The sequence below is a fragment of the Argopecten irradians genome, chromosome 11, assembly GCF_041381155.1.
Source record: "Argopecten irradians isolate NY chromosome 11, Ai_NY, whole genome shotgun sequence".
Classification (NCBI taxonomy): domain Eukaryota; kingdom Metazoa; phylum Mollusca; class Bivalvia; order Pectinida; family Pectinidae; genus Argopecten; species Argopecten irradians.
The window spans coordinates 26,613,480-26,627,128 of NC_091144.1; the positions used below are offsets into that span (position 1 = coordinate 26,613,480).

General features: G+C 32.2%; 1 protein-coding gene across 1 annotated transcript in view; it reads left to right on the top strand.

The window, feature by feature from the left end:
* LOC138335136 (uncharacterized) overlaps positions 1-5,569 on the top strand; it is a 44,043-nt gene extending 38,474 nt beyond the window's left edge. The window contains exons 11-12 of the mRNA XM_069284073.1: positions 4,327-4,480; positions 5,000-5,569. Of these exons, the coding sequence (XP_069140174.1) occupies positions 4,327-4,480; positions 5,000-5,314 (469 nt within the window). The 3' untranslated portion in view covers positions 5,315-5,569. The remainder of the gene's footprint in view (positions 1-4,326; positions 4,481-4,999) is intronic.
* Positions 5,570-13,649: the final 8,080 nt, after the last annotated feature.

Consider the following 13,649-nt stretch of genomic DNA (forward strand, 5'->3'; position numbering starts at 1 on the left):
ACGTGCCAGAATCCGATGTCCAAGACAAGTTAAACACGTGTTTTGGTCTGAGTTGCCGGGAGTTAGGGAGGGTCCGAGAATAAGTTAAAGTTTATATCAACTTGGACCCACCCGAGTGTCCATAGACCATTTCTAGAGGTCTTAGGGTTCTAGATTAAAAAAAAAAAACAGTGAAGTTCATATTCTACCTGTACATCGAGAAGGGAGAAAAACTCTTGAATATGACAAAAACATCCTCTACACCAAGTTTTAGAACAGAGTACCTGGCAATCAATTTTTTTTTTTTTTTGTAACAGTTTACATTATTATATGATTATTATATGATAACTCATGTTATATATATGTTTACTGTCGAAAAAAATGTGTGACAGGTAAAAGTGTTTTAAAAAATTTTTTTCGAGTGGGTAATTATTACAATTCAAATTGGAATTCAATTTTATTAGCACTTTTACTATTACACATGAAATTTATAGCTAAACAAATAACAACAACATGAACAATAAAAAATCGGCATTACAATAAGTGCCAAAATGGTCTACCTAAAATGTTGGAATTTTTGAGGATGAGGAATTTTGTCCATTCAATATCATCATAAATTTCATCGTGTACATATATAAAGTGCTTCTTCACTAGTGTTTTTGAACACCATCCTCGATACTCCAGGGGGTTCCGAATCACTTACGATCTCTACACCCCTGGACTCTTTCATATAAAATCTGGACCCCATTGTTGCTCATCAGAAAACAGTGCCAAATCCAATCACAGGTTTTCGGTAATATTCCAGGAATGTTTTGAAAGACTACAAAGAGAGCGACGCCAAACACCAACGCCACACAGCCAACCACAGTGTACCGTTACATGCTCGGGCATGGATCGGATGCCCCTGGATATCGAGGATTCATGACACAGAATAGTCCTAAATCAGTGATTTGGATTCAGCTTTGCTAAACACCTGGTTACATTATGTCCTGAAATTATAAATTTAAAATTAATTTTATTAATTAAACTATAAGCAAATCTGTAATTTTGCATTTTGACTGTCGCTGAAAATGGGAAATAATGAACCCATGAAAATTTATTAAAATTTGTCCCATGAAGTCTTGAAATATATAAAAATGACGTGGCCGAATACTTTTATTCACGGTATATTGCCCAGTATGCATCGACACTATATCTAAGATGTGCCTAAAAGTTGACACTTGTCATAAACGTAATTGAACAATGATTATGTGGTTGTACGGGTACATGTGCGTGTTACATGATCAATATAGATGTGCGAGGAATTGGATCATCTGTTTTTTTTTTTTTTTATTTCATAAATGTATTGGAATTTGCATATATCCGACCGCTTAATGTTATGGAATAAAATAAGTTTTACGATTATTTTTATGGAAGTGTTTGTAGATATCTATTTTTCTTTTTGACCGAACAGTTAATTCGGTGAAAACCATAAATTACTTACAACGTTTTAACAATCAATTCCATGGGCAAATCGCGCCTCAATCCTCTTTGACGTGATCACATCTATTATACGAGCCTATTTATGTCGCGTCATTTTTTTGCTCATATAATCGCATCTGAACTATCTACAATTGCTAAAACTTCTGAAAATATCTGAAAAGTAGAAAATATTGTGAATGACCTTAAACTATTTCTACAATCCAAAATAAAAGTCAAAATTCATTATGGCCGCTAGTTAAATTTCCTAATTATATTTGTTTTATATTTTTAGCAGTAATTTTTCTAAATCTATGATTGTTAACAATTTTTTCCAATTAATAGTTGTTGAAATATATACTTGAATACAAATATTATTGTATATATTCGCACATAGTTGTCCAATGTTTAGTTATTTTTTAAAGATTCATTTATTGTGCTATCTCATCAAACTGCAGCATATCCTTAACTGTTTTTTATGTCTAAAACGGGCGATGTCAAATGTTTTTTGTTATAAACTAAATTATGTTTTAACCCAAGTACAAAAGAATACGGAGAATGACGAGTTGAAATGCATCCATATTATACATGATAAACTGAAATGGAGTAGAAAATTGACCTTACCATTAGTATGTAGAAATTTGAAATAAATGACTTGATAGGAAACTATTCTAAGTATGTACTTTGTATCACAGTTGTGCAACAATATCCATTTTGTGTTGTAGAGCAAATTCCATATTCTGTCGTGTATGCATAAACGTGACGAATCGTATTCTATTACAATTGTACGTTATAAACCATTTTTTATTATAAAACATTTTGAAAATGTCAACTAGTATGGCATATCTTTAAGAGGATTTTTGCATGTGGAGAATAAAGGGTTAACCGATATAATTGTGTATATATAAATTTATAGAGCTGTTTAAACGGATCAAAATTCATAAAAATGTACGATCATTACATTATGATTTAAGCGAATAATAGTTTGTGCATGTTGTAAATTTACTTATGTTGCAAAACCTATATATTCTTTCTTAAAGTGAATAGTCGGGCAAAGGAAACCAGTCTAAATGCGTTCTTTTGGCCTTCCAAAAGTCATTGTATACCATAATGATGGTCAAGTTCTGCTTACGGTGTCCAGTTTTGACCATTGAAATTTTGGGGAAGCCCCGTGTAAATTTAGCACAGATTCTAAATATAAATTCTCCAAACTCTTAGAAAACGAGGCTGCGTGGAAAATGTCAACATGGACATGTGTTTCTCAGTCGTGTCGGTTTCGTTTCGTGTGATAAACACTAATGCGGTATGCTAAATTGTTGTTTTGAGATGATTTGTTTGTTTGTTTGTTTGTTTGAGTTTTACGGCCCATCGACAACTAAGGTCATTTAGGGCCAAACTACAAGTCATGCATTAATATCAGGATAAAAGTTCAGGGTAAGAAAAAGCAAGTAAGGACTAAAACACAGATTGTAAACGTTAATTTGATAAAAAAAAAAGGTTTGCATGGGATAAAATAAATTTGGCTAAAACACATGAGAAAACTCATGCACAATGTTGATGAAACGATGAAATGTTGAGTTGATACGATGTATGATGAGAAAACGTTCATATTTTGCTTAAAATACCGATCTCTTTGAGATAATTAAAAATACGATTATGTCTCACGGCATGAAACAAAGTGTACATGTCGGAGACATCGTAGTATTTATCTCGTATGTGTTTAAAATCAATACAATGCAATAAAATATGCTCCACTGTGAGAGGAGAATCACATGCATGGCATGTAGGAGGATCCTCCCCTCTCAATAGATAGGAATGTGTAAAATATGTGTGTCCAGTTCGGAGCCGAGAGAGAACAACTTCCTCTCTGCGGTCTCTCCGACTGGACAGTTTAGGATTAAGTGTAGGTTGATTTTTAAACAGTTTATTGTTTGTTTCGGTAGACCACCTTTGTTGCCAATGGTGTTTGATGGCTGACTGAATTGAAGGTTTGATGTCGGTGTATGGTAGTTTCAAATGTGTTTGTGCTAGGCGAAGAGCAGTCTTAGCTGCTTTATCAGCCTGTTCATTCCCCTTTATACCCACATGACTGGGAATCCAGAGATAAGTAATTTGAGTTTTAGAAGATAATCGAAATGTTCGGATTAAAATATTTTGGATTAGAGTATTTCTAGGGCTTCTTGATTTCAAAGCCTGAAGAACCGAAAGAGAGTCTGAACAGATGATTGCCTTTTCAATACGGTGTTCTTCGATGTGGTCAAGAGCCAGACCGATAGCACAAGCTTCCGCAGAGAAAATGGAAGCAACATCTGGAAGTCGGATAGAGGAACAGTGATTAGATGTACAGCATGCTGCCGCAACTTTATCACCATCTTTTGAGCCGTCAGTATAGATCTTAACATGATCAGGGAGCTTGTCTAATTTGTACACAGGAAAATATAAAGTTTTCGCTTTCATATCGGATCCATAAAAAACACTGAAATATATGAACAAAACGAAAGCAATGCATATCAGCACTTTACCAACTGCATATAATAGATTATTCAACTTTGACTGATGTGAAGAAAATGCTTCAATCACTTCGATGTAACTTTTGATATCGTATATTAATGCATAAGTTAAACTCAATTTTAATTGATGTTTGATTTCGTTGAATATTATAGATCTATTACTCTTTCGTATGTGGATAGAAAAGGATATAGGGATATTTCTCATAACATTTTGTGATCCCGAGGGCAAAATATCCCTGTCGTTCTTTTCAACTTATAAAAGGATATTTTTTCTCTCATACCATGCCATTATGATTAATCGCGAGTAATAAACATGATGACATAGCTGTAGTAACAAACATGAATTCCTTTAATTTTTCTTTCCGACTTTCGCTTTTAGTAGCGACCTGATATCCATTAACAACAGAGCTGGAACAGTCCTGTACCATAATAGTGCACTCTGGGACAAAAATACCAATATCCGGCGTCCAGACGGACAGACGTGGACGGGCGTTACTCTAAAAACTATAAAGAAAAAGTTACGGCATTTAAATGTAAGTATGATATTTTTCATGTTGGTGGTATCATCCCTGTGCATTTGTTTGTTAGAAGAAGAGTTCATCGTGTTATTAGCACACTTTCTTGGATACGACATTATCATAGATAAACAGGAAATGGTTGCATTAAAAATGATACTTCATTTTCTATACTCATAAATATATGCTATTATGGCAAAAGCAAAAAAGATGCATAGTGCCGAACAAAGGGAGACGATTAGGCTAGAATTTTATTACACATGTATTTGTAAAATTGGAGTAAACATATCAAAATCAAAGTATATCATATGTAAAGTCAACAATTATTTTCATTGGTCAAAAAATAAAATGGGGCTAAGTCGCGGATGGGTCAATTACAAACCGTCAATATTGTATTTTATGGCAAGGACGAATAAGAATTTACCGGGAACCACTTATATAGGCAAAGCCTGATTTCAAATCCTATTCACAATTGGAAGTAAAATTCTTTGAATTTGAAACAAAAATATTTTATCAGCCCATGTATATCTATTTCAGAAACAACTAGATGTATTACGAATTGACATAGACTCATCCGAGTGGAAAGTCTTGCCATCTTTAAAAAAAAAAATCAGCTCAGGCTTACTAAGACAAGTAAAACAGTTATTATTAGAGCTCCACGGCGATGTTGACGATGGAGGTGAACAATACCGTCATAGATTAATAATATTACGGAATCTTCACGACCTCGGATTTAGATCGTTCTGGACTCAAGCTAAAGCAGATGATAGAGATCAGTTCGTCGCAACATTTACTAGAACGGTTGTAACAAAAGTTTATCAGCTAAATTTAATTAATATTTATGTAATTTGATATACGGTCTCGCCTTTGTAGTTTATTTATAGAAATATAATTGTGCAGTAAATCTGTATGCATTTTGCAATCAATGAATTCCAAGTGTTAAAATGTCCATCCTCGATACTCCAGGGGTTATTATCGCCGACGTTATATCCACCCCTGGACTATATCATAGCAAAATGAAGGCAACAAAAGACAAAGGTGATTGGCCATTTGATATAGGAATTATATAACGTAAACCATGGTTGACTGTGTTGCTTTGAATCATGTGCTGTGTTGCTTTGAATCATGTAATTCTCAGTACTTTTCTCCTGGCGTGCCTTTAATTTTAGGTTTTCATGGTGGATATAACGTCTATTGCAGCAAAATTAGTTAGTTTTATTATGGTATCATAGTTTCATTTGGTATGTGAAGAAGGCTATAAACTTATGGTCGATTGTGATTTTGAGGTTTTTTTCTATGACCTATTTTAGCAATATCGTTATCTAAGTTTAGTTCGTTTTGTATCCTGGAAAGCTTGTGTAATAATGATTATCGAGAACGATCAACTTTGACTTAACTAGATATATATATGATATATTCTAAAACCGGGCTGAGCAGGACTGATCGTAGTCCGCTATACCCGCCTATATTATTAGGATTTTTTTGCCGAATACATATATGTATATAAATAAGGCAAAAGTAAAAATTTCAAAAGTCTAGTAATATAGCAGGTTTAGCGGACTAGAGGGATCATTGATAGACCAAAAAAGCCTCCATGTGTTTTTGTAATATCTTTGATATCCTAACAAGAATCCAATAAGATTAATGCAATTCGCTGATATATTTGCAGACTCCTCTATGTCACAAGTAAAAATGATCTCCCTGTCTGGACCCAGTAAATGGGTTTTACATTCTTTGTAGTCAGTGTTGTGATGTTGTTTTATGTAAATAATAAGTTTTCAGACTCTTTACATAATAAGCGAGAATACATGCATCTAAAGAATAATTCTGATTTAAATTATAAACCATGAAGTAAAGGTGTGAATAGGATGAAAATAAATAGATAAACATTTGAAAAACTTTACAACATATCGTGCCTAATAACTACTTGATGCCACTGTTCGTTGATATATGCTGGGAATGACAACGGGAATAGAACAACACAGTCATCTCCATTCAATATACATCAGCTTCCTACAATTGTATTATACAAGTCGATTGAACCTCAGTGAGACCAATTTTGATTACATTTACAAATGTCTTCATTCCATCTGAAATTTTGTATCGTGACCAATTACCAGATTCCCTGCCTCTCTAAACGGCCTTCAATTTAAAAAAAATGTAACTTTAAAACGAGATTGATTATTTTGTAGAGTCTCATAAGTAATTGACTGGTTGTAAATTCATAAACTACACTTATATGTTCTTAACAATTCTAAACAGAAGATAAATTCAAATTTTCATAAAATAAATCTTATGTTTCCTGTGGTCGGCCTACTTACCATGTAGTAGTTGATGCTTAGATGTCTGATAATATTTATTCATTTCACTGCTTTGTAGATGTAAATATCTGTGTTTGTAAAATTGAAATCTGTGTATTGTAAGTATTGTAATTCTCAAAATTATGGTAATTTTGGTGGAGAATAAAATATAAAAACCTCATCTTAATCCGTGAGTACGAAAATTGCGGAGAATAAAATATAAAAACCTCATCTTAATCCGTGAGTACGAAAATTGCGGCACATATAACTTACACCGGGAATCTTTCATATATTTGGTGATATAACTTCTTCTCGTGACATAAAAAAATGTTCTATGTGTATTGATAAACTTTAAATTGTTTCGAAAACGTACTAATTAAGAGGTAAACGAAGTGCTTAATATATCCATCGTATTATTTATTTAAACATTTTATTCTGAAAACCTAAAACATAACTTGTGATCTTAGAAGTGATAATGGCAAGCCATGTTGCCTTTTATTCAAGGAACTATATTGATCCAAAGTAAAGCCAAATTAAACAATACTACCTTACAAGGATGATTTTTGTATAAGAAAGACCTCTTATACTTTTTGAGATATCTCATACCATTATCTCATTAAAGTTTCTGTATAATATTTATATACAAATTAAATGTATATCTAATTCGTAATTCCACAATCTTTAAAAGATGATTTATTTTCATTTTAATTTTCTATCAGCTTTGCTCCTTGAATAAATGAAAACTTGGCTAGCCATAAGTGATAGTTATATTCCCAAACGAGATCTGTTAACAAAAATAGTGCATCTTCAATGTGGAAATACAGAAAACAATATCCATATTTTTTATAGAAAGTAATATCAATTTAGCTGGATTATTTCCATGCAAACCGCGCTGAAAGTGTCAAGAGGACAACTATATATAATATAAATGTACTGCACATGATAACAATTTACCCCCTACGAAATTTAATGTAAGAAACTATTTTTATTGGATGTGTCTGTTGTATAGATCGATGTTATGTTGTTTTTGTGTGTCTTACTTAATTGAGATTTCAATTATTTTTGAGTGTGACATATGAATGACAGTTAGAAAACGTTTAAGTGGATACCAATGTATGAATCAGAGAGAGTTTGAATAAGTGTAATGAAATAGGTGTCTGCTTATGTTTTATAAAAAGAAGAGGATCTCCGAACGATAGTGTATGTAGAGGAGAGAGTTCATTAGCAACGCAATATTGACGATGCAATTTAAATACAGTTTATTGAATGTATGTATGTGTTCTAACTAAATTTGATTTTGGATAAAAATGCAATAAAATATTTTGAACGTGTTCATCTTTTTATCTTATTTTTAAAATCCACTTTTAATTGTTCATGCAATTTTTAGATGAAAAATCACGCTTGTATCACCATTGACTTGTGGATGAAGTTTAATGACTTAAAAACGAAAGACAGAACGTGTACATTGCATGTCATCTTTCATGTATCATGCAAGTTTATGAGATACCTACTGCAATAAGGTTCAGCGATTTATAATTCGACTTTCTAGATTTTAAGATACAAACAGGTCTACTCGAAAATAGAAAACTATTTGACAGAAGAATAAATCACGTATAGATACAATCACTATGATATGCCTCCACTGTGGTTTTTAGTAATATTTTGCTACATGATCGGTTTCTTTACGTACGATCAGTATATGAAACTCAGAATAAGGAAAAACTGTTGTATTGTATAATTAGAAACTAAAGGTGTATGAGTAGTTGAATTTGTGTAGAATAAGTTTAAAATTAAAAAAAAATGTTTTTTTTCCATTCAGATGTGGCCAATAACACTTTGTACAAGAGCATATTTCATTTTATACCATGGTATCAGTATATGAACTCTCAATTCCAAACATTTAGTGTAAAGTTATAGAAGGAAACATCTTTAATATTGAAACCTAACTACTCTAATCAGAATGACGCGGGTGATATGCTGTACAAGGAATCACTAAGAATGCAATTTACGACCTGTTTTAAGAGAACGTAATTTAGCACAGCTGACGAGTTTTCTTCACGTCCCTCTAAATGTTTTACAAGTCTGAAGTCTTAAGTTTTAAGAAAGATTTCATATTTTACATTTAAATAACCTGGCCTTTCAAAAGGAATACAAGAACCAGACATTCAGCAGGGACGTAAGAGATACAACAATTCAATGATCGTTAAAAGTAACTAAATTCTTACCTTACATTGATCCATTGTTGAATAATTAGGTGGGTTTTGTTGTCCTGTATAGTTTCTCCGGCATATTTCGTAAGTGAGGCAGCACTTTTAAAGTCGAAATAGTTTATCTGTGAAGCAGCTTTTTCTCGCATTGGACCTATCACCCTTCGTTATCGATGTCAAACAAGTGCTAATTTGGATCATCGAAATGTTCTTCATTTGAATTCTTTTAAGACAGATAATGTTTTTTTTTCTTTTTCCTTTCTCATATATATATATATATATATATATATAAACCATAAGTCTGGGGTAAACATGGACACATAATTATATATAATAAAATGAATGAAACCATGTTGTTATCACATTTTTCTAAACGATTTTTTAACATCTATTGTCGTTTATGGAGGATTGGATATAACGGTCAGTGAAAGTAACCTCTGGAGTATCGGGGATGAAGAAACACAGGTCAAAAAGTATCGATTAATCTTAACCGCAGCAAATTGCTGTCTTAGAAAATGAAATGGTGCAATTTAAGTTATTGTGATAAAAAAGGATAGAAAGTATATGGAAATTAAACAATGCGTGAAACACTTAACAAAACGTTATCAGCAACTGTAAAACAGCTAGTGTTATCAAGCGTTGTACATTTGTTCTTTTCTGTTAATTCTGTTTGTTGATCAAGTGTGACCATATACCACAAATTTGAAGAAATTCAGGTATCTCAGAGGAGAAGCTCTCAGGATAAAGTGTGTAATAATCATGATAAACATTTGCTAAACATATGTAATAATTGCTAATGGCTAATAATAATATTTTTATTTTGAATAGTCGAATGGGAGATGATTAAGGAGTCGGTAAGTTAACCTGCAAAAATAAAAGTGCTTTGGATTATTGTATAAGTAATTTTGGCTTTTTAATGTTAGTAAATGAGTTTGTATCGATTAACGAATTCTCCACATTGTTGTCAGAAGTACACTGTCCGATTCACTTATGTTTATCTAAAAAATGTAATATTTCTGATACAAGCGAGATCGGGGAGAGACACCATTCTTCATTGTTGAAACCTAAAAAGTGGAATGATTCTGGTAAAGGATTATTTGTTGATTATGTTTCCGAAAGGTTTCCCTATATCGATAATATCGTAGACACTTTGTGTAACAGCGAATCTGATAATTTAAATTCACTTGATGAAATTGTAAATACAATGTGTGAAATCTTCGTCGATGTTGCCATGCCAAACATAAAATTTGATATCAACCAACCTGTAAAGAAGCATCAGAATTTTCAAAAACCTTGGTTTACTACTGAATGTAAATCTGTTAGACAGAACTACAGAAAAGCAAAGAGATTATACAAAAGATATGGTGATATTGCGCTCAAAGAAAATTCATATGATAAGGAACGAAGTTATCGTAAAACACTGAAATCTGCTGTGAATTCACATAAGAAAACCATAAGAACCAAGTTAAATAATCTAAGATCTAGAAACCCAAAAGAATATTGGAAAATATTAAATCAGGGTAATTCTACAAATAAATCATGTAAGGCAAGCATCCATGAATTATTCAACTTTTTTGGTACATATTTTAATAATAATGTTGAAGGTGATATTGACCATGTACTATCAATTGAAGAAATCAAAGAGTTGTCGAACCTTGGTGTTCATGGTATCTTGAACCAACAAATATCAGCATCTCAAATACTTAAATGTGTCAGTAAATTAAGAAGCAATAAGGCTGATGTAGAAGACTTAGTTTGTAATGAACACATTAAATCTACTATTGATATTATGATTCCTGTATATGTAAAAAAATTAACAACATATATGACACTGGTATCATACCATAGTCGTGGCTTATGGGTAATAGAATACCTGTATATTAAAATAAAGGGAATAGGTTTGACGCCAAAAAATATAGACCTATCACTCTTGTTAGTTGTTTGGGTAAGCTATTTACTGCTATCATTAGTGAAAGACCCAATAACTATGCTAACAGCATTGAACTTATACTTGAAAACCAAGCAGGATTTCGGAAGCAATACTCTACCTTAGATCACATATTTTCGTTATATCTGTCATATAACTGTCAAAGCAATTCAAATAACGTATGTATTGTGCTTTTATATATTTCAAAAAAGCTTTTGACAGTGTCTGGAGATTAGGATTATGGAACAAATTAATATCAAGTGATATAAATGGAAAGTGTCTTAATGTAATAATAAATATGTATAATGACATTAAAGCTAAAGTCGTTAAAGGTAAATCAGTTTCTAATATATATTAATTGTAACTCTGGAGTGAGACAAGGTGAAAACTTATCCCCATTTGTATTTTCAATATTTTAAACGATTTAGAAGACTTTTTTAAAATCACGTGATTGTAAAGGCTTGTCAGCTTTATCGCGCGGAAACTTGAGAATGAATTTACATGTTTATCTTAAATTGTATGTCTTACTGTATGCTGAAGATACTATATTACTTGCAGACTCTGCTGAAGATTTACAAAAGCAACTTAATGTATTTTATAATTATTCCAGGCTATGGCACCTTAAAGTTTACATCGATAAGACGAAAGTTATGGTTTTTGGTAGAGGGAATCTATCCCGAGATATAAGGATCACTTTTAATGGCAACAACGTGGAAATTGTGAAAAATTTCAAATATCTTGGTGTTTATTTCACTAAAAATGGCTTCCACGCAATTTTAATGTTAAGAAATTATATGAAAAGGGTAAAAAAAGCGATGCATGATGCCATTGCTAAATGTAGGAGTCATAATCTGTCTATTGATTGAAATTTAGATGTTTTTAATAAAGCTATAAAACCAGTTATATTTTACGACTGTGAGGTTTGGGGGTTTTGTAATGATAAACTCTTAGAACGTCTCTACCTTAAATTTTGTAAACATATTCTTAAGTTGAAAACATCAACACCCAACTTCATGGTATACGAGGATCTTGGTAGATTCCCATTAGCTATCAGTATTAAAATTCGCATGATTGGCTATTGGGCAAGGATGATCGAATCATCACATAACAAACTTAATCATAAACTGTTCCAGATTACTAATAATTATAATACACAGTGGTTAAAATATATCAAAAGTATTTTCAAGGAGCCCCGTCCCTCTGTCCACAGGGGTCGGACCTAACTCGTTTATATAAGATATGATTGTCCTGCACCAATGATGTTTCACACCAAATATGGATGAAATTCATTCAAAAGTTAAGCAGGAGTATGATTTTAAAGCTAAAATTAAGAAAATTTCTCCTTTTGGAGCCTTACCCTTCAGTCCTTAGGGGTTGGAGCAAGCTCATTTATATAAAATATTATTGCCCTTTCCCAACAATGTTCAAACTAGTTGCCATCCATCCAAGGGTTAATGAGGAGTAGGATTTTAAAGCTAAAATTATGAAAACTTGCCCATTTGGGGCCTTGCCCCTCTGCCCCCAGGGGTCAGACCTAACTCATTATAAGATATGGCTGTCCTTCCCCCATGATGTTTCACATCAAATATGGATAAAATCCATTTTAGGATGAAAGAGGTGTAGGATTTTAAAGCTAAAATTAAGAAAATTTACCCTTTTGGGGCCCCACCACTCAGCTCCTTGGTGTCGGAGCAGGCTCATTTATATTGCCAATTCCCTACAATATTTCAAACCAGATATGGTTGTCATCCACCCAACGAGCTAAAAAAATCCGGTTTTAAATAAGTAAATCGTATTTCCAATTTTCCACCTGCCATCCTCTTATATTTATAATATGTTAGGCTAGTCCATTTGTACGTGTTCCCGACAAGCTTGAATAGCCATATTGCAAAAAAAAACCCAATGTTTTCTGCCTAGAAGCATTGCAATTATGGCGCCTTTCATTATTTTTAAAGATAGCCACCTTGCTAGTAAGAAAGCAAAGGTGCTGGATGTGAATAATGCCTTAGAAAAAAAATCGTTAAAAAATCTGGTATATATTATATAATGTTTTCAGCTTAAGTAAAAAAACCTTTTCAGCTTACGTTAAAAAACTTTCTGCTTAAGTTAAAGAAAAAAAACTTTTCAGCTTATGTTAAAAAAACTTTCAGCTGAAGTAAAAAAAACTTTTCAGCTTAAGTTAAAAAACTTTTCAGCTTAAGTTAAAAAACTTTTCTACTTAAGTTAAAAAAAACGTTTCAGCTTAAGTAAAAAAACCGTTTCAGCTTAAGTTAAAAAACTTTTCTACTTAAATTTAAAAAAAAACCTTTTTCAGCTTAAGTTAAAAAACTTTTCTACTTAAATTAAAAAAAAACCTTTTCAGCTTAAGTTAAAAAACTTTTTCTACTTAAGTAAAAAGACTTTTCGACTTAAGTTTAAAAAATCTTTTCAGCTTTATAAGTAAAAAAAATCTTCCATTAACAAATTCTGATTTATACATATTGGATAAAGTATGCTTTATTGAGTTATTTAATAATGTTTATCTGTATAATGTCTGTGATTGGTCGTGATTAATTGTAAACTGGTCTAATTTGACTTTTTAACAAATGCAATTTTAGATGAGCAATATGAGAATGTGCTAAATGAACATTTGACTTAACAATAAACAGAAAAATGCAACGTGCCATGGGTACTCGACATGTAAATATTGGGGGACGTCATCTTGTTAGGCAGTTGTCATCGCACGAAAAGCTGCTTTTGCTTTTGGTGAATGT